Here is a 19,020-nt window from a genome sequence, read left to right as displayed (position 1 = left end):
AAAATCTTGTGCTGTGAAGGGAGGGAATGGGGTGGCGGGTTCCTGTTTTGTTCTGTCTCAGGGTGATGTTCTGCAAGGCCTCAGACACTGTGGCCGATATTCCAAGCAGCTATGGTGGTCACATGGTAGCAGCAGCTAGAAGACAGGACTAACATATCATTCACTGTGTTCCCTTCACCTTAGAGCTGTATCGTGGGCACGAAGGTAAAGGCATTATCAGACCCTGGGAGAAGGAGTGAGTGGTGGAGATTTAGGGACAAAACAAACCTCACATTGGTTCAGGGGCCCCCTGCTGTAACAAATCCAGGATGGGGAGTCAGACAGAGTACAGGAAATAGAAAAGGCAGGGGCAGAGCGGGGCCGTGGGGGGCCAGCCTGAGGCAGCCTGCAACAGAGAAGAGAGAGGAAATCAGGGTTGTGGAAACAACCCTTTTCTGGTCTGTTAGCCAGGGGCTGGAAGATGAAAAGGGAAATGTGAAGATGGGTAGGGACAAGCAGATTTATTACTTACTGCACAGAAGTCGGACATTAGAACCAGCTAGCTAGTGCCTTAAGAGCCTAACTAGAAGGTACCTTTGAAGTGAAGACTGAGGTCATAGAATAAAAATCAGGGACTAGATTCTTAATCAAAGTGCATTTAGTCTTTGGGATCAATGAGAAAGCAAGAAAAATTATCCTGAGTGGTAGAAATGGGGGTGAAGAAATAGTAGACATGAGGGGTAGAATGAAGGACTGGACTCTGGTGCTCACCCTGGTACAGCAGAGCGGGGTCCCGGCTCCAGCTCACTGCTCCCTCTGGTCTGGGGGATAGGGGATGCGGGGCTTGAAGAGCCTCTCATCCCTCTGCGAGTCGGCGGTGAGCTCCGGCCCAACCTGGGCCTAGCCTGTGTGGATAGGGGTAGGCTTAAGAAGTTGGGTTCTTCCACAAGGCTTTTCTGCTTTTAGAGTTTCCTTGCATAAGCAGTCGACAGGTGCTAGAGCCCTGGGTTCCTGGGCACTACCTAACTGAGAGGATAGGACAGGATGGCAGCTGTAGAACTCCCACATCACTCATCTAAGGGTAGCTTCCTCAGGTAGACCGTGGCTAAGGGTGGCCAAGTAGAAAAGCACAATGGAAAAGGATGGTAGGGACTGGCAGAGATCCCTCAGCTTTCTCAGTCTCCACCCCTGCCAGAGCAGCTTAAGCTTCACCCGTCCAGTCAGCTTCTGCCTCTACCCAACTGTGGTCAAACTAGGAAGGGGAGCTTGTCTGAGTTGAAGGTGATGGTAAGGTTGTTACTAGAAGCAGTAACCAGATGTGTTACCTGGGGAATCCGGGACCCCTCTTGGCGGAAACTCTCCTCTGGCAGGTCTGGTCAGAAAGAGAGGAGAAGCTAAGGACGGGTAGGAAAGCCAAAGCTAGCAGGCTGTGGTTGGGGTGCATCTGGCAGGGACAATGGAGTTTGAAAGCAAGCAGGATACCTGGCCAATTGGACTGGGTAGATTAACACACACGTACCACAGCAGCTCTGACAGGCTGGTGATAAAAGGCTATACAGTAGGACTAAAAATCTTCCCCCTGTCCACCCCTCAGTGCTCAGAATAGTGTCTTGCTGGGTTCTGCTAATGCTAAGGACATGGAAGGACGCCCAAAATTTTACCTGCAAACGAGTCCTAATGCAGGGGATCCGAGCACCAGCCCCTAGCAGACTTTTCCCAATCACCATGACAGCCTCCGGCTTGTCCCCTGAAGATGAGAATGAGCAGCTGTTCCCTAGAGAACAGAGGAAACTTATCATCAAGGTAGGGCTAGAAGAGAAGGTAACTTCATTTAAGTCAGTTTCTTGACCTTGTCTTCTTTATGGTACTGGAGATTAAACCTAAGATTTCATGCTAAACCAGTGCTCAGTGTTTAACTGCTGAACTATAAGGGCAACCTTTTATCCTGCCGGTATAGGCATTTATTGTTGGAGTGGTTTGTGCATGGTAAGATTTTAGCAGCATCCCTATCTCAAACTACTGTGTGCTGTTTCCTCCCTAGGTCCTTTTCCATTGTAATAACCAAATGTTCCTTGGGTGGCAAAATTGCTTCTGAAGGGTTCTAATCTGAACCAAGAATTGAAGCTGCAACTTTTGGTGCAAATAGAACCCTAAAGTTTAATAATTCAATTTATAAACCTTAGAGCTCACACCGTCATGTTTAGGTATTTAGAAATAAAGTCAGTTGGGCCCAGTGGCCATGCCTTTGATTCCAGCATTCTAGAGGCAGAAGCAGGCAGATCTCTTCAACTTCAAGGCCAACTGGTCTACATAATGAGTTCCAGGATAGCCAGAGCTACACAGACCTTAGCTCAAAAGGAGAAAAGAAAAAGCCCATTCTGTACAACTGATTAAAAATGGATAGGTTGGTATAGTATATGTTGCACTCAGTCATAGAAAACAATCCTGCCAGGAATGGTGCTCAGTGGGTTAGAAGTCAGCCTAGTCTACAAAGAGTTCAGGACAGCAAGGACTACAAAAGAGACCCTGTCTTCCAAAAATCAAAACAAAACAAAAAACCAAAACACTGGGTCTGTAACATAAGAGTAGATGACTTGAAGTTTAGTGTAGCATATAGGATGCCATTTACAATAATGTTAACTGAAAAGTTTGGGAACTTGGGTAAGCAGCACTTTGCAGGTAGAAAAATCCTCAGGTCTTGAACTATAAAAGTGGGGACCAGATAGTATACAGCAGGTCCTGCACAGAGTGAACAATGTTCAATAAATGTTAGCTGTCACTTTACAGACTTATTTCACTGGATTCCAGCCTTCTGTACTAAGGCACACGTGTTAGGAGTATGAGGTACTAGGAGAATAGCTTGCACCTGGTCTGTGTATGTATATCGGGTCAAGAAAGAAGTCCAGGTTGGCTGAAGGGGTTTCTTCTTTAGGCTTAGTTGATAGCTTGTCTAGGCCCGGGGTAGTAGGGAGGGAAGAAACCGGGCAATTCAGATTTCAGGGGCAGTGCGTACAGACCTGATAAGCTGAGTGAATTAGGCAGGAGGCAGGAGCCTAGGTTTCGTGAGGAGGCTGGGGCAGAACTAGCAAGAGTTGGGGATGGGGTCAGGCTGCTTGTGTTAGGGCGATGGTTCAGTGGCTGCTGCTTCCGTCTTCTTTCTGTGCACCGCGACTCTGGGTGGAAAGGACACAAGTAGGTAAAAGATCAAATAAATGAGACACTGTAAGATAGCCTTAACTGATCTTCCCTTGGTGAGGCATGGGCAAAAGATGCCTGCTTTCAAGTTTGTCAACAAACCAGCTACCTACTCTGTTCTGAAACAACTGAGAACCAAGTGGAAGGATATCTAATATCTATTCTAGTCATCCAGATCTTAGCCAGCTCTTATCCTGCCAGTTTATTTTGGTAAAAAGTTACTGAACTTGGCTTCTTAAACACGGCTTTGCTGGGCTTTTCTCTTAGCGCCAGCTACTGCTCTTGTCACTGATCTTCCTGCCACCTAAGGACCAGTATTCCCAGCCATTTAGCCTTGGCCTTCTCTTAAATCTCTCTCTCAGGCCCTTTTATCCCAAAATGTATTCTGTCAGACATTTCTACCTGCTAAGTCCCTGATTATCAAGCCAAATCTCATTGTTCTCTCTCCAGTCCTTTCCTTTTCCCTATCTGTTAGAAAACTTTAATTTTTCTCTTTCTCTATTGCATTTGGTCAAATCTAATGGTTGTAGGTGTGCAATGGAATCCTACTCTCATGCCATCACTAGTGTCTAGATATAGGTCTTTTCACTCTTTTTCCTTTTTCTCTTAGCTTGATTTTTTTTTTTTTAATTTTACATATATGAGTGCTCTATCTGCATGTACACCTGCATGCCACAAGGGGACATCAGATCTAGTATAGATGGTTGTGAGCCACCATGTGGTTGCTGGGAATCAAACTCAGGACCTCTGGAAGAGCAGCCAGCACTCTTAACTCCTGAGCCATCTCTCCAGCCCCCATTTTTTTTTTTTTTTAGTCACTCACCCTTTACATAGGCGCCACCAAGTTATCCTAAAATAAAGGCCTGGTTTTTCAAAATAACTGTGGCTTGGGAAAGGGAGAAACAGAACTTATTTGCAGAAAGATCCTCACTATGTAGTCTAGACTTTCCTCACTACATAAGCTAGGCTAGAGCTGAACTCTTAGTCTTTCCGCCACGCCCTGCAAAGTACCTGGACTGTATGCGCGCACCACTACAAGTGGCTAGCTTGTGAAGGTTTTTAAAAGATAAACGTCTGCTCAACCTTCCACATCGTACATTCAGAGTCCTGTCTGCTGTGTTTCCAGGCTACCTTATCATTAGGATGCTGGCTATCAAGCTGATACTGCTATGAGCTATGTGGTTCCTTTGAAATTTTTTTCTCTTTTTAGGGAGTACTTTGATTATCCTCCATGTTCATCTTAAATGTCAGCTCCCTGTAAATGTCACCTTGGCCATTTACAGGCAGAACTGGTTTTCAGAGCACCACTGACTTTTTTTTTTTTAACACGGCTAGTAGTTGTTTATAGATCAGTTACCTCTTAAAGTTTAAGGGCATACTTAATCTTTAGGGGTAGTAATCTGATGTACTGCTTTGGCTGGAACTTGACTATAGCAAGTTCTGAAGGCTGGGATCCCAGATAGATGGTAGATGGATGGGTTAGGGGACTTGCATGTTCAGCAGCTTTTAGCAGGTGCCAGATGCTCTTGAATCATCATTGAACCAAATAAAATGGTCGTGCCAGTATTCTAGACGTCCTCTAATGCAAATTACGTGCTGTGAAAAGCCTCTAACTTTGGAAGTCAGTGACAGTAACTTTATCCTGTCTATACTTGGTTTTAGCAGGCAGTGCCAGGCACATGCCTGTAATCCCAGCATGCAGAATTTGTACCAGGGGGATCACAAGTTCTAGGCCAGTCTGTGCTTCATAATAAGGCCCTATTTCAAAGAATATTTCTGAAATCTATAAGTTCAAGTTACCTGTAGTGACTCTTACAATGAATGGATGATCCTAGGTGGAAATCCTTCTGGCTATGTCACACTGCACTGGGTACCAATTAGAGTCTGAGGTGGCTAGCACAAGAGTACAAAACAACCAGTCCTTATGGGGCTAATGAGAGTTAGCTGATAGGATAACAGAAGTCAGTGAAACTTGTGGCCACATCAACCTGAAACATTTGACACCATCAGTGAATCGGTGATAGAGAGACTCAAGTGTATAGACCTGGTGATTCTGACTAAAATATGGATTTAAAAATCATGTCCCTTAGGGCTGAATGTGCACTGTTAATCCCAGAGGTGGGCATATTTCTATGTTACACTAGTTCACGCCAGTCTAATCTATACAGCAAATTCTAGACTAGCCAGGGTTATAGAGTGAGTCCCTGTCAAAAAAATTAAAGCATGTTCTTCAGCACAGAAGGCAGAAGTAATAGGGTTTACAGATGATCAGAGTCTGTACACAGACAAGCTGAAATAGTGATACGCTGAACTTTCACCTTACCCTAAGGAAGGAAGTAATGAACAAGCAAAGTGACTGGAGTATGGTAATGCATGCGTTGTAATCCCAGCACTCTGGAGGTGGAGGCAGGAAGAAGGAATTCAAGGCCAGTTGTCTACAAAGTAAGTTTGAGCCCAACTCGGGCTCTATGAGATTCTGTCACGTTAAAAAAAAAAGTGATTAAAGCCTTTGGGGTGTATGTAGGTTCTAGTAATAAATGGAGAGCTGACTGTCACTCTAGAAAATAATGACGAAAACCAGGTAAGAGATAAAGAGGAAAAAAAAGTCAATACAAATATAGGAGTAGATCCTGAGAAAGATAGCAAGGCTAAAGCTCAGGAATCTTAATCCCTAATCAAATTGGTATGAAATATATAAGGTATTAAAGATGGTATAATTCAATTACTAAGACCTGTCCAGGCCTTCCTGTCAGTAAAAACACAATTCTGGCTCACTTTTGTGTTTTGACTTTTGACTCCTGTTAATCCAGGCCTTACTCAATTCCTGTTGAGAGGATAAAAGGAGCCCCAATTCTGTATTTAGTTTTGAGTTACAGACAACAGCTTAATGTTGAGTGCAGGGTAATATAATCGGTTCTGCTTCCAAAACTGGTAAAATGGCATTTTACAGTAACAAGCTGGGACTGGTAGGATAGGGCTGGAGCCATGGTCTGGTAAGTTGAGCTGGCTGCCCTCACCTGGAATGTGTTAGGGTGCATGTTGTAAGGCCTTGGAATTTAAGGCCTCAAAGTTAGAAGTATTAGTCTATTGCTTTATACCTAGACTCTACATTTCTCCAAACATCTTTGGGACATCTCTCCATGTAGAGCCCTAGATCTTATTGAATCCTTGGAATGCTCACACAGCTGGTTCTTATAACCCTATGAGAATTAGAAAGATAGATAAGCATTAATTTGACTCTGAACCAAACTTTTCATTCAACACATAGTAAGTTTTTGCTGAACACTAAAGTATTGGGGGGAATTTCCTGATACTAGTTGAAAGAATAAAAGTGGCGATGGTGATAAAGATAGCAAGTTCTATTGATTCACTCCAGAGGAACTGCCGCTGATAGCTGGATATTAGCTACTCTACCAGAAGTTGCCTGTTGACTGACCCAAGGCATTGACAAGGCCAGAAAAGACTTGTAGTGATAGACGGTTCAAGTGTGAGAGCTGGGAGTCAGATGAGAGAGGTGCTGGTGACAGGCTGACAGAGGCTCCCACCTTTATACTTCAGTGCCTCATCTTTCACGCCAGTGTCTGGCTGGACAGACTGAAGGGTCAAGACTGGAATCATGCAAGTGAGATCCTGGAATGCAAAACTGAAGGAGGCTACTGCATGATCATGAAGTTGTGTGTGCTGGGCCTCAACTACCTAAGCATGATACACAGGAGAGACTGCCTAGGCACCTGTCTCTCTTTAGCTTTTCATCTCTGCCTTTGCAGTGCCTTGCATGCCTCTGACTTCTCACTTCTGTACTGTTTTCCAGTGACCTCTTCTTCCCCTGTAGCCACAGTAACTCTACTGGTGTTTCTGAGACAGTAGGCTGGAACTGTGCTACAGATCTGGGAAGGTAGGTAGAGCATATTTTGCAGCTGGGAAGAGTCAGGTAGGCTCTGGCCCTAAGGTCAGGTACTGGGAATTAGGACTTACTCAGAATTTTTTGGCCTCCTGTGCTAGCAGCTTTCCTGTTTGTCTAACGTTGGTGATTCATTGGCCTTCTACAGCACCATGTCCCAGCTCTAGATGGAACCTTTCAGATCAGTTACCTCTCTGTCTTACCCTGTTGGCTAAGCTGTCCAGATCCTTTCTCAGAAAACTCCCTGGAACCTCCAATCTCATGTTTGTTCTAGCCAACAAGACCAATAAAATGTACAGTTAATATGCAGTAATTGAAATTTTTAAGGGGAGTGGGTGGGCAGATAGGTCTTATGTAGTCCAAGCTGGTCTCAAACTCAGTATGTAGCTAAGGGGTGACCTTGTCTTCATCTCCCAAGTGTTGGAATTACAGGTATGCACCACCACACCTGACATCAAAATTTTATAAATAAATTCACAAGTCAAAAATAACAAAATTATCACCACAATCCAAATTTGGGCGCTGGAAAGTATAGCTCATTTACAGATAAAATTTCTGAGACCTGAGATCATGTGGGTGTTTTTTGTTTGTTTTTTCCCAGCTTTGAAAACAACAGGCCAGCCAGGATAGCTGAGTGAATATAAACCATGCCTGAAAAGCTGAGTTCAATTTCTACGACCCACATGGAAGAAGAAAAATAACTCCCATCATTTGCTCTCTGACCTCCACATAGGTGCCAAGGCATGTGTCCGTCCCCATAGACATAAGTGCACTCACAATAAATGTAAATAAACCATTTCTCTTGCTATGGTAGAGGCCAAAGAGTCAGACGTGTGGCAACAAATGTCACAAAGCACATGGGAAGACAGATCACACTGGACAAACAAGTTTTCTCCAGATTTGACTCAAGATGTCCTGTCTAGATGTTAGTCTCCATTGCAGCTCTATCTAAATCAGAACCAGTCTTCCTTCCTGGAGATCTTAAAAGTACCATGCCAGTAAATGCCCAGGGGAACACTGTTAAGATTCCTAGGACCTCACTTTTTAACTCTTTACAGTGTCTATTTTAATAAACCTTTCATCTTGGCCCTTGACTCTAAAGCCATAGTTTTCTGCTTTGTCTAAGAATGTATATATCTGTTCTCTAGCCAGCTGTTTTTCTGTCCCAAGCTCATTCCCCTGAGGGAACAGTGCCTTCTCACTTGGTTTTACTGGCACTTCTATATTGGGACTTAGATCTCCAACCCTTCCACTTGCCCTTTCTATGGTTCTACCTACAAAGCATCTTCATAGGTAACCCAAGGAGTCTAGGCATGTTTGAAATAGCTTTTCACTTTTCCCCCCCAACTGTGTCTTAATGTCACCGCAACTTTCTTCCAGTACACAGATTTGAAGTCTTAGTTCATCTGCCTTTTACCATTATTGGATCCTGATGCTTCTGTTCCAATACTTAAGACTTCTTTCCTCTGCAGACCTTGGTACAAGTTCTGGTTAGTGCATCTGTAAATGACTGCAAGCCTCTCATACATTCCTGTCCGGATGTATGGTGCAGTCTTTTCTCCCCCCTTTTTAGAAACATACAGTTGCTGCCATACGCCTCGTTCACCTCAGCATCCTTGTTCTGTTGTCCACCCAACAACTGTGTTTCTCATCATGGCTGTCATTTCTCATTTCTGAAACATTTTTATCAAGCCACATACTATTTGTTCTTCAGAGCGATTTCTCAACTGAGCATGCTTTGTTTAATTATTCATGACCTACCACAGTAGCTCCCCAAATGCCTTGGATGTTTGTAATGTGCGCGTACTTTTTATGTTGTATTTATTATCTTGTTTCCTCTGTTAAGCTTCAAGTCAGTCAACCAAGAATTACTTAGTACTCTGGTGCATATTATCCATTAGTTCTCTGAGGAAGTAACAGATAAAAAATACATAGCCCCCCCCTCAAGGATTTCAATGCAAAATTCTTTATCAAAAAGTGGGAATGGAGACTGTCAATTAAATACTGACTAAAAACTGCCTACAGCTGGGAATGGTAGCACTTGGGAAGTTGAAGCAAGAGGATCGATCCTAAGCTCAAAGCCAATCTACGCTATAGAACAAGACCTTGGCTCAAAAACAAAAATCTGCCTTGAATCCTTTAGGAAAGATCTAGAGAAAGCTCTTTGTGGGCAAGGACAGAGAATTTACAATGCTGATGAAGACATTATGAGCTATGACCTAGGAAAGGCTGACAAAAGAAAAACAAAATAAACAAAAAGAAAAATTCCATCCAGATTTAGCCAATCTATACTGGGGCCTGAAACACAAGCTGGGCTAACTTGCGCTTGTGGAATAAACCACTCTTCACTATCTTCACCCACCGTGAGAGGAAGGCTAGATTGGCCTTCATCCTGTTATTCTGCTTTGGCCTACCAAGGTAGGCACATGCCACCACACCCAGCTGGATGAGCCATTCCTAAAACAGTCTCCTAAGTTTTCTCATCAGAAAGATGGGAATACCGTCTATCCCACAGGACCTGGTCAGATAAGTGAAGCTATCTTATTCATTATTAAAGCTACCTAAATAGGAAGCATTATTGTTACTAATTTAATACTTTAAAGCACAGTGCATTTAAGTATTTATTCCCAAATTTAGACAGAATCTCAAAGTGGGTTTGGAATATGAACAAAACCAGTTTTCATATCAGAAACAGCAACAGCCCAATTCGTTGAAGCTGGACTTCTGCTGCAGCTTCTCTAACTAACAGATTCACAGACACTGACCCAGTGCACATCAGGGCCATTCCAAAAACCAGGTTGCAAAATGAAAAGCAGAAAATGCTCAAAAACTGGAGACAGCTGGAGGCCCAATAAAGCTTGTAAGCTTACAAAGCTCCACCTTACAAGTCTCCATTTTTGACAACACATTGAAGACATCCACAGTACTGATCTGTGGTATGTATGTCCAGAACAATACCCCACCACAGTCCAGCTTCTGCCAGTTTTCTCCTCCCTGCCCCCACCCCACTGCTTACAAGCCCGTGTTTTGGTCATAAACTTCTGATCCAGAATCTCTTATCACATCAGACCTGAGGGTACTTACTAATGCCTAGTTGAGCAATTGGGCACTGCTGGAATGGGTAGGCTGTTGGTTTACAAACCTAGAATAGGAGCTGGTTCAGTTCTGTTTTTCTTTGGAGGAACTGGAATCTTGATACTGCTATCGTGAAGCCAGGAAGTTTCAGCCCACAGAGGCGGTGAATAGTGTTCTTCATTCTATAGTGCTACAGTTTAAATTCTAAAGACATTTCCTCCTACTGCCAACAAGAAGACACTGTGATATTGTCCTTGATGTGGAAGTTCCATGTCCGTGTTTGGCACTGCTTTAGCTAGTGTTTTGTCCTTGGAAATGTTCCTGGCTCCTAGCATGTGCTCAAACTACAATCCCCCAGACTTCTTCCTAGGGTCGGCCATACACAGTATTGCTCTGAAGTCATGCCGCAGGGAACAACAAGGTCGCAGGAGAGGCTGCAGAGTCTTCTGCTACAGGCTAGTTTTATTGACTCACCCCTTGCATGTCTTCAAGCTCTTTTCCCCCAGCAATACCCCAAACAACCAAACGCCTGCTGCAGGGGCTCCCAGACTGGCTTACCTCTGACAGGGCCCAGCACCCGATGGCTGGCCTTTTGGGTGCTGGGGCTCAGGCCTGGCAGCCCTGCAGGCCGACTGCCATGGAAAGGAAAGCTGGGAGAGTTCTTCATCTGTGGAGAATTTTGTTGGCTGCTGCCACTACCACCACCACTCGTGCCAGTGCTAAAACTTCGATTCCGGCTCAAGGCATTTTCAGAGCAGGAAGTGGGCAATCCACTGCAAAGAAGCAGATGCCAGTTAACCCTGGGCCTGGGAAGAAGTATCCTAGGGTTTTCTTCAGAATATGACAACTAAAATCCCCTTCTGAGGTATAAAAGGGCATAGGAACCCATTCCTAGGACGAAAAGAGGGAATGCATAGCCATGAATGAGGATCTAAGTTGGGGCATACCAGTTAATCTTGGAAGATCATCCTCAGTAGCTAAACTTCACAAAGAATTTCTCCCTTATTTTGTTGGTGCTGGCTCTAGAACCCTCTGCACTTAGTCATTCCGAACTTTTGGAGTCAGACCTGCCACACCCTCACCACAAAGACAGTGGGTTTGTGCACTGCTCTAGATCTAGGAGTCCCTTGGCCTGATTTTCAGCTCTCTTAGATGTAGCACCACTAGGTGGAAAGAAAGAGGATTCCATTCTCAAAAACTGAGGTAATCTTAGCAGTTTTCACTTAACCAAAAGCACTCACTGGGTGGCATTTCCCTGGAACCCCTGCCCCTAGAGCCTGCCTGCCTCCCTGCACTCTCTTCCCTGTTGCTCTTACTTGTTACTTTTGGGAGGAGTTCGAGAGCCTCTCTTCTTGTTCACGCCCACATTCACATTACTGGTCACACCTCTGTTGTTGCGTACATACTTCAGCATCCATGCCCGAAGGTTAGTGAGGCTGCTGTGTTCTGACAGCACAATTCGGGGCCATGGGTTACATTCTGCCATATCCAGAGCTGCGATGGCCATAGCTCGGCCCACCTGTGGGGAATTCAGATGGGTTCAGTATCTTTGTCCTCCAATCTGCTGTTTGGGGGTGTGGTACACACAACAATAGAAAAGAGGCTAAACTTACAGGGGGTACCCTAGATTTTGTGCCCAGGTTTTTTATCTCAAACATATTTACAGCTTGCTATTCTGGGCAGGGGCTGCTATACTCCTGGCTGACACCATGAGTGACTTTCTCGGAAGAGTCTGTATTGTTTACAACCTGCAGTTCTGCTTCTATTGTACACATCGAGATAATGGTGCTTTTGAATAAACCTATGAAGGAGATCAGCTCAGACCAGGTGATTTACTTAGATGTACCAGGGTAATGTCTGTAGTGGTGGTCAGAAATCATGTCTGTGTTCTTGCCTATTGCTGTGAAAATTAGCTGAAGAAAATGAGTACAACCCTGAAGTGGACCTTAGGGTTGGGCATCAACTCTTCCCAGATTTTGGGGCTCCCCCTTTCCCACTTACTCTATGGATTCATACCTGCTCAAATAGTTCCACAGTGTATCTGGAGGGGAAAGCTGGTGGGGGAGGAGGGCTGGCTCGCCCATTGTCATGACAGGCGGCAGGGATGCTGTTTACTGAGCGTCCAGTGTTGTAGTTGCATTCAAGTGTGTAGCTAAGACACAGAGACCTATATCAGTGTGTTGTCTGAACAGGACAGAACACTGACGGACACTGTAGATGGTTTAAGAACGTAATCACTGAAACAAGGCCAAGAGAAAATGCTAGTAATTTCCCAGTAACAACTGACCATGGGCCCAGAAGTCCTCCAGAAGTAAGACTCCCAGATTAATGCCAACCTTGCTAACTGAAGCTCTCTTTTGAGAAGACTCAGGTGGTTCCAGCCCCTCAAACACCCTGGAATAATTATCTTTTTCCTTAAAGAAGTTATTTTCTCAACTATGCCAGTTTCCTCCAACCTGTGGATTATCCCTGAGGCTTTGTAGATGGCAACACGGCCGCTTCCCTCTTTGGACTGGCCATCTCTACGGTCTCGGGCATACATGTTCTTCTCTGAGAAATTGCAGCCCTGGAAGTCAAAGTGGGCTGAATTCAAGGAGATGAGCTTTGGATATAGCATGTTTTCCACCTGTTCGGGGAGGAAAAGGAAACTCAGAAGATGACAGAAAGAAAGGACAAAGGCAAAGAAAATCAGGCAGATAGCCATGTGACTCTGAAGCATATACCATTACAACCATCAGCAGTAATCAATGTTTCTTCAAGTCTCACTGTTGAGCATTAGTTCTTTTAAGCTCTTAGATTTCCCCTCCAAATTTCCCTTCTGCTCTGGTTCTCAAAGCTCTGTGGAAGACTGGGAGGCTGGCAGCTTGCTTTTCACTCAGAGGTCATGGTAAAATGGCTACGATGCCCCTGCGCATCTCTCTGCCCTCTCTCTGTGTCCTTTGACGCTTGTACAGAGGTAGTGTGCCCAGGCTTCCTGCTCCTCCAGAAGGCTACCCTCCCACCCTGTTTGTAAATAACCCTTATCTCCCAACCTGCAACACTTACTGCCACACAGTATCCCAAGTCCTACCTGGGTGCTCTCATCACTAAAGCTGTTTCCATACATGAAGCAGCCCCTTTTGGAGGCATGTCCATGCAAATCAACATAGTAAGCAACACCGCTCTCTTTTGGGGGAATGGTGTCAGGGGCTGGCTCCTCAGGTTCAGGAGACTGTTGTGGTACAATCCACACAGGGTCAGTCTTCTCATCTGCTGGTTCCGTCTCAGTCCAGGTCTCAGAGTTTTCCTCATCAGGTGACTGCCCAAGGTGAGCTTCATTGTGGAGATTATTGGCTTTCTCGAGGTCAGAAAGAGGAGTTTCAGGAAGGAGATGAAGACTGGGCTGCTGGTTAGAGGGATTCCTGGCGTTTAGCCGGGAGTGCACATGATGGTAGAGAAGCACGGCTTTCGCACCATAGATGGCTGGGTGCAGGAGAGCATCAGGCTTCAAGTACTGACGGTTCAGATTCACTCCACGTGAGTCTGTGCTGTAGGAAGACAGGACTGAACAGGGTCTAGAGGTCTGGGCAGCAAAGGAGACGCCGGAGTAGGTGAAAAGGGGACTGGAAGACTTGTAAAGTGAAAGGCTTATATTATGCTGGGAAAGAAAGGAGGACATGGCCCTTCCTTGATTTACTGTCACCCTACCACAGAAGTCCAAGGAAAATTCCTTCTACTCAAGTAAGTCTTTGCTGTTGCTCCCACCTAGGGTACGTTTACATGCAATCCCATACCGTTTCAGCTCACTGGAAGATTAGAGGGGCTTGCTCATGTTAGGGTACAAGAGAACTAGAAAAAAAAAGAGTCAGAATGCTGGCTGACTTTCACAGAGAAGTAGGACATGAGAGAGACTGGGGCAAATGCAGGAAGGCTGCTTACCGGTAGTGGCCCCGGACCACACCATCAGGGTTTAACATGGGAATCAACTTAAAGACAAACAGTCGGCGTAGAGTTTGCGCCCTGGGGTCATCAGGTCGGAGGATGAAGTCCAAAAAGCCATTGAACACAAAGCTAGATGGAGTCTCTCCAGGGTGTACCCTGCTGCTTAAGAAGAATATCTGAGGTGGAGAAGAAAGCAGACATGAGGTCAGTGATGCTATAGTTCTATTCTGACATATATGTGGGCAGGGGTGGTTGAAGCAGAAAGAGCCTTAAGACTTCTGTTTGCCAGAGGCAGAGGACTGTAATCCTCTATCCTGGACTACAGACTAAGTTGAGTCCAAAATGTGTCAAGGTGAAGCTTTAAGCTCTCCACAGTGTCTGGTGGATAAGGCTAGAGTACTATTTTATTTACATGTATGTCAGTGTGCCTGTGTATGGATGCCTGTGGAGGCTAGAAAAAGCTGTTATCACCTGGAACATGAATTACAGGGAACTACACAAAGTGTGAGTGCTGGGAACCAAACAAGGACCATTTGTAAGAGGATCAAGTGCTCTTAGAACTGCGCCATCTCTTCCACCTAAGAGGACCACTTTTATTTCTCCCCACTTACCCTTTTGCCTGTGAAATGGAATGGTCGGGGAGTATTAAGATCAGGAAATAGCTGCTCTAGACGGGGCTCCCGTTCTTCTCGAAGCCCATGGCAGGAAGTGATTGTTAGTAGATCTACCCGAAGTCCATCCAGAGAATAGCAGAGAAGCTCCCGGTGGTAATAAATGCTATCCACAGGACTATAAGGATAAAATCACTAGTCAGGAGTCCCTAAAGTTCTAGCAAGAGCGTGCAGCATTGCCAGCTCAGGGCTTATGTTATCTGGTCCCATAACTTTTGGGGCCTCATAGTGCTTTGAGCTGGTGAGGCGAAGGATACGTGTGGATCTGCACTGCCAGATGCAGAGTGCAGGACTGAAGTTTTCAGCCTGTGCGCACGCATGTGTGCATGCATTCATACATGCGCTGGAACCCACACGAGTACATGCCATGACATGTGGAAGTCAGACAGCAACTCGGAGAAGTTGGGTCTATCCTTCTGGCATGTCGGTTCTGGAGATGAATTCATATCATCAGGTTGGCAGCAAGCAGCCATCTGGCTGTCACGCCTCCACCCCTTTTATTTAAGGGTGGACTTTTTGTTTGCATTCCTAGTTTGTGGACCATCAGGATAGCTTAATTCATATATACAGAGAGTTGTTCTCAGTAGAGGAAGATGAGGAAGTTATGCTGATTAACCACAGTACTGGCTAAATTCTAGATAACTCATGGCAACTGGAGTAGGTACGTGAGCTGGGCAGGTGGAGAAGGGAGTGTGGGTGGTGACGCGATGATTACGGTTAAGTAGGAACACCTTTTAAAAAATGTTACATTCCACAAAGGGAAAAGACTGACGACGTTCTGGCCAATGGGTCTTAGAACAAATGCCAGAGGCAGCAGAGGTGCTGTAGGATCCAACACAGTGTAGCAGAGGAAAGAAGGGGTCAGCACCTGTTATGGGCAGAGTGATTCTCTGCAAAGCGCTGGTCTAGCTGGTTTAGCAAATCCTGGCAGTCACTGTAGGAGAAAGGGTAGCAGAAGGCGAAGAAGGTGGTGGCTCCCCGGCCCTCTACGAAACGGTGAACAAAGGACAGCACAAATTGTGTTTCTGTCATCTAGGGACCAGAGGAGGAAGAGGGAAACGTCATTTGTATCAGAATTGAGGACAGCAGGAACTGACGCCATGCCTTTCTCAACTCCCCTCCCTCTGATACTTTCCTTAAGATAACCAGCTTCTTCAGGCTTGCTGAAGCAGGGGCTCATCTTGGACCCCAGCTAGGGGTGGAAGAAAGAACACACTAAAATGTAGGGGTTCCACCTGCCTGGTACTTGCTCTCGGGAACTTGTTTCATCTACTTGTACCCAGCCCCTCCTCCTAATGAAGAACTTACCTCAAAGGTGGGCCGGTCTCTAATGCGTTCCCAGCGCGGCCGGGAAGGCAGTGTCCGCACAAAGGGGGCCATGCCCTGAGAATATAGTTTGCTTTGCTTGTTCATGTTCATAATGTTGATCTTGATAAGCTTTCCTGGAGCTCCTCCCCGGACACTGAAGTAGAACCATGATCTGAGAGCCAAAAGAGAGACCAACTGTTAGATTCGGGAGGTTAGAGAGATTCGTGGGGAAAGCTGAATCAAGTCCAAACAACAAAAGGCAAGGAGGAAAGGGAGGAGGTGTTGGGAAAGATACTGTGCTGGTGTAACCAAAGTCAAAGGACTGCCTACAGTACGCATCCGGGCACCTAGACATTCCCATCCTCCCTTGCAGTCCTCATACCTGTTCCCATTCTCAAACTCTGTTTCAGCACAGTCTGGCCGGGTCCAAACGTTGAACTCGTAGTCAGGAGAAGAAACACTACTAGTGGGAGCTGACGTCCCCCCTCCTACTCCTTCTCCATCACTAGGCACAGTTTCCACCTTTTCCACATGGGCTAGGTTCCCTGAATCAAACCGAGAACTGAACAGCAATCCCCCACAGCGCAGCTCCATGGTGGGGCTGGGAAAGCATCCTCTCCCCACACAGGCCCTGAGAGCTGAAAGCTGGGATAGGGAGGAGGGGGAAGAAAATGAAACAGTGTCTTGGTTATTCTATGAAGCAAAATACTCCTTTTTCTCAGAAAACATGGAAGTAGACTTTGGGCAAGATCAAGAGAAACTAGAACATTGTCCCTGAACACCCAAGGGTTATGAGTGATAATAAAGAAGACCCCATTTTACAACACAGCTGCTCCCAAATCAGATGCTCAATGGCTTCCTTAGCTGACTTGGGGAATGCTACATTCTCAAGCCTTTCAACAACCCAAAGAGCAGAGACTAGAGGTCAGATGACTGCCGCAAACTCTACGAGGGAGGGGACATTGAAATTTTTTTCTAGATTGGCTTTGTACTGTGCAGCCCAGAGCAGGAAGAACCAAGTTTCTAAGGGTAAAGGGTAGCTTCCTTTCTCTACCCTTTGTCTTCGAAAGCACTAATTAGAATTATGCTGTTGTTCCTCTGAGACTCTGAAGAGCTGTTTCTGTTGTTGCCACCCCTTTCCTCTACTACACCTATTATGAAAACTAGAAAAAGGTGGCCTGTGCCAGGTCAAAGCCACTTGCTCACCTGCCCTGAACCTCAGTTCCAATTAGGCTCTGTTTCCATCCTCCCGCCCTGTAGACACTTGGAGGCAGTGCAAAAGCTACCCTCGAAGGTGTGGGTAACGGGCGTCCTAAGCACCCTTAGGAAGGCTGGGCCAGTAGAATCCCGCAGGGAAGTAGCAGGCAGCTGCTCGATTCGCGAGGACCCTCGCACTGACTGGCAGGGTGGGGTTTGGAGGCCTGGGAGGGGTCGAGACAAATACACAGGAGGATGGGAAGGGCGGTCCTAGGGGTCAGAGGTGAGGCCACAGGGGCAGAGGTGGTCCACCAGAGGCGGGGTCGGCCGGCCGGGCCGGGGGGCGGGGTGGCATTCGAGAGGGGCTCGGGCGCAGCGGGCTGGAGAAGGGGGCGGGGCCGGCCGGCGGGGCCGCAGTCCGCGCAGAGCCCCTCACCTCTGCTCCCGCTCACCGCTGCTCCCGCTCCCTCTCCCGCTAGCGAGGCGGCCCTCGGGCCCCGGCACCCAGGCCCTTCACCCAGGACCCACACAAAACCACAGAGCCGCGGTGCCGGGACCCCGCTCTGCCAGGAAACAAGAAGTCTCTTGCCTATTGGCCGCAGCAGCAGCTGGCTACTCGCCCAGTAAAGCGCACTGCCATTGGTCGGCGCGCAGGGTTCCGCGCACGTTGGCAGGTACTTGTGCGGGGGCCGTTTGGGGGCTTCCCGCGGGCCAGCGCCGTCCGCCGCCGCGGCGGTCTTCTCCGTAGGCGGTTAACCGCCCGCCTCGGGCGGGAAGGACACAGCGAGGGGGGCCTACGGACGCACAGGCAGAGGCTCACCTGCGGAAAACAAGAGACCTTATGAAGCGCATCCCTGCCTCCTGCGCCCCTCGCCCTGCGGTGTGACCACGCGCCCGTACCAGAACAAGAAACCGACAGCGCCCGGTGCTGAGAAGGCCGACACGCAGTGCAAAAAAGGAGTGGAGGATGCGGGCATCGATCCCGCTACCTCTCGCATGCTAAGCGAGCGCTCTACCATTTGAGCTAATCCCCCGGCCGTGGTAGCTCACCTTCCTTTGTCTTTACATGGTTTTCTGGGCGGTCCATAGGGCAGGAGGGTTCTACTGTGGCTGAGAGGAGCTACACCGCAGGGTGGAACCCTCAGCAAGGCCTGGAGACACAGCCCAGTAACAAACACGTAAGCAATAGGGGCTTTTCCTGAGGGACCTGTCGCTGATCTTTACACCTAATGCGCGAACAAGCCGCATTGTACTCCGACTACTTAGCTGCCTACGTCTCCCGCCCGCGGTCAGCACTAGTCCGGCAAACGGTCGGGCCATATTTTAAGTAAGCGTTTCTCCCGGCAGGGTAATTTGAGCCAGGGGGAAGCTAAAAAATAAAAACTGCAGAGGAAGTCCTTCGAGCCGGAATCGAACCAGCGACCTAAGGATTGCCGAGTCAGACCAACTACAGTCCTCCGCTCTACCAACTGAGCTATCGAAGGCCCCGCTGGCGGCCACCGCTGCCGCTTTCCCTCTAAAGCTTACTGAGATCTTTTTCCCGCTAACTTCTATCAGCAAGTCGAGGGAGCCCGGGCTGAAGAGAGGAGCCAGGGAGGCGGGCAGGGCCCGGGGCGCCGCGAGCCGGCGCGGAAGACGTCCAGCCAGCCCAGGCGCCGGGGTCCGTTCACCGAGGCCCGCGCCGAGCGAATCGAGCCGGTGAGCGGTCGGGCCCCGGGCCCCGGGATGAGATGCTCCCGGGTGCCCTCGGGCTGGGTGCAGCACCCCGACCGG

General features: G+C 47.3%; 1 protein-coding gene and 2 non-coding genes across 6 annotated transcripts; all 3 read right to left on the bottom strand.

Annotated features, from left to right (window-relative positions):
- Positions 1 to 2: 2 nt before the first annotated feature.
- On the bottom strand, positions 3 to 17,789 carry Agbl5 (AGBL carboxypeptidase 5). 4 transcript variants are annotated; one of them, XM_055626590.1, is made up of 16 exons: positions 17,684 to 17,789; positions 17,257 to 17,471; positions 16,433 to 16,695; positions 16,051 to 16,222; positions 15,611 to 15,774; positions 14,683 to 14,860; positions 14,069 to 14,247; positions 13,221 to 13,677; positions 12,607 to 12,776; positions 12,167 to 12,302; positions 11,467 to 11,669; positions 10,709 to 10,923; positions 2,997 to 3,152; positions 1,641 to 1,753; positions 751 to 884; positions 3 to 385 (listed from the first exon to the last, which is right to left on the bottom strand). In XM_055626590.1, the coding sequence occupies exons 3-16, from the start codon at positions 16,642 to 16,644 to the stop codon at positions 217 to 219; spliced, it is 2,658 nt and encodes an 885-aa protein (XP_055482565.1). In that variant the 5' UTR covers positions 16,645 to 16,695; positions 17,257 to 17,471; positions 17,684 to 17,789; the 3' UTR covers positions 3 to 216. The 4 variants fall into 4 exon arrangements, with proteins under 4 accessions (XP_055482565.1, XP_055482573.1, XP_055482591.1 ...); XM_055626607.1 differs by lacking the exon at positions 3 to 385 and adding an exon at positions 1,305 to 1,351 and having other exon boundaries at positions 793 to 884; XM_055626598.1 differs by lacking the exon at positions 17,257 to 17,471.
- Positions 17,790 to 18,208: 419 nt separating this feature from the next.
- On the bottom strand, positions 18,209 to 18,281 carry Trnaa-agc (transfer RNA alanine (anticodon AGC)). The gene has a single exon. It is a non-coding gene; the product is annotated as a tRNA-Ala (tRNA).
- A 361-nt stretch (positions 18,282 to 18,642) lies between these two features.
- Positions 18,643 to 18,731, bottom strand: Trnay-gua (transfer RNA tyrosine (anticodon GUA)). The gene is given in 2 exon segments: positions 18,643 to 18,678; positions 18,695 to 18,731. It is a non-coding gene; the product is annotated as a tRNA-Tyr (tRNA).
- Between the last annotated feature and the right edge of the window lie 289 nt (positions 18,732 to 19,020).

The sequence above is a fragment of the Psammomys obesus genome, unplaced genomic scaffold (genome assembly GCF_907164565.1).
Source record: "Psammomys obesus unplaced genomic scaffold, mPsaObe1.curated_primary_1811, whole genome shotgun sequence".
NCBI lineage: Eukaryota > Metazoa > Chordata > Mammalia > Rodentia > Muridae > Psammomys > Psammomys obesus.
This window is presented reverse-complemented; position numbering and strand designations above follow the sequence as displayed.

Excerpts from the sequence above, each read along its gene's own strand:
- Agbl5 (XM_055626590.1), bottom strand. The coding sequence starts at position 16,644 with ATGGAGCTGCGCTGTGGGGGATTGCTGTTCAGTTCTCGGTTTGATTCA. Across the intron at positions 15,775-16,050 it reads GAGACCGGCCCACCTTTGAG|ATGACAGAAACACAATTTGT; the intron begins GTAAGTTCTTCA and ends TCTGGTCCCTAG. Across the intron at positions 14,861-15,610 it reads AATCACTCTGCCCATAACAG|TCCTGTGGATAGCATTTATT; the intron begins GTGCTGACCCCT and ends TTATCCTTATAG.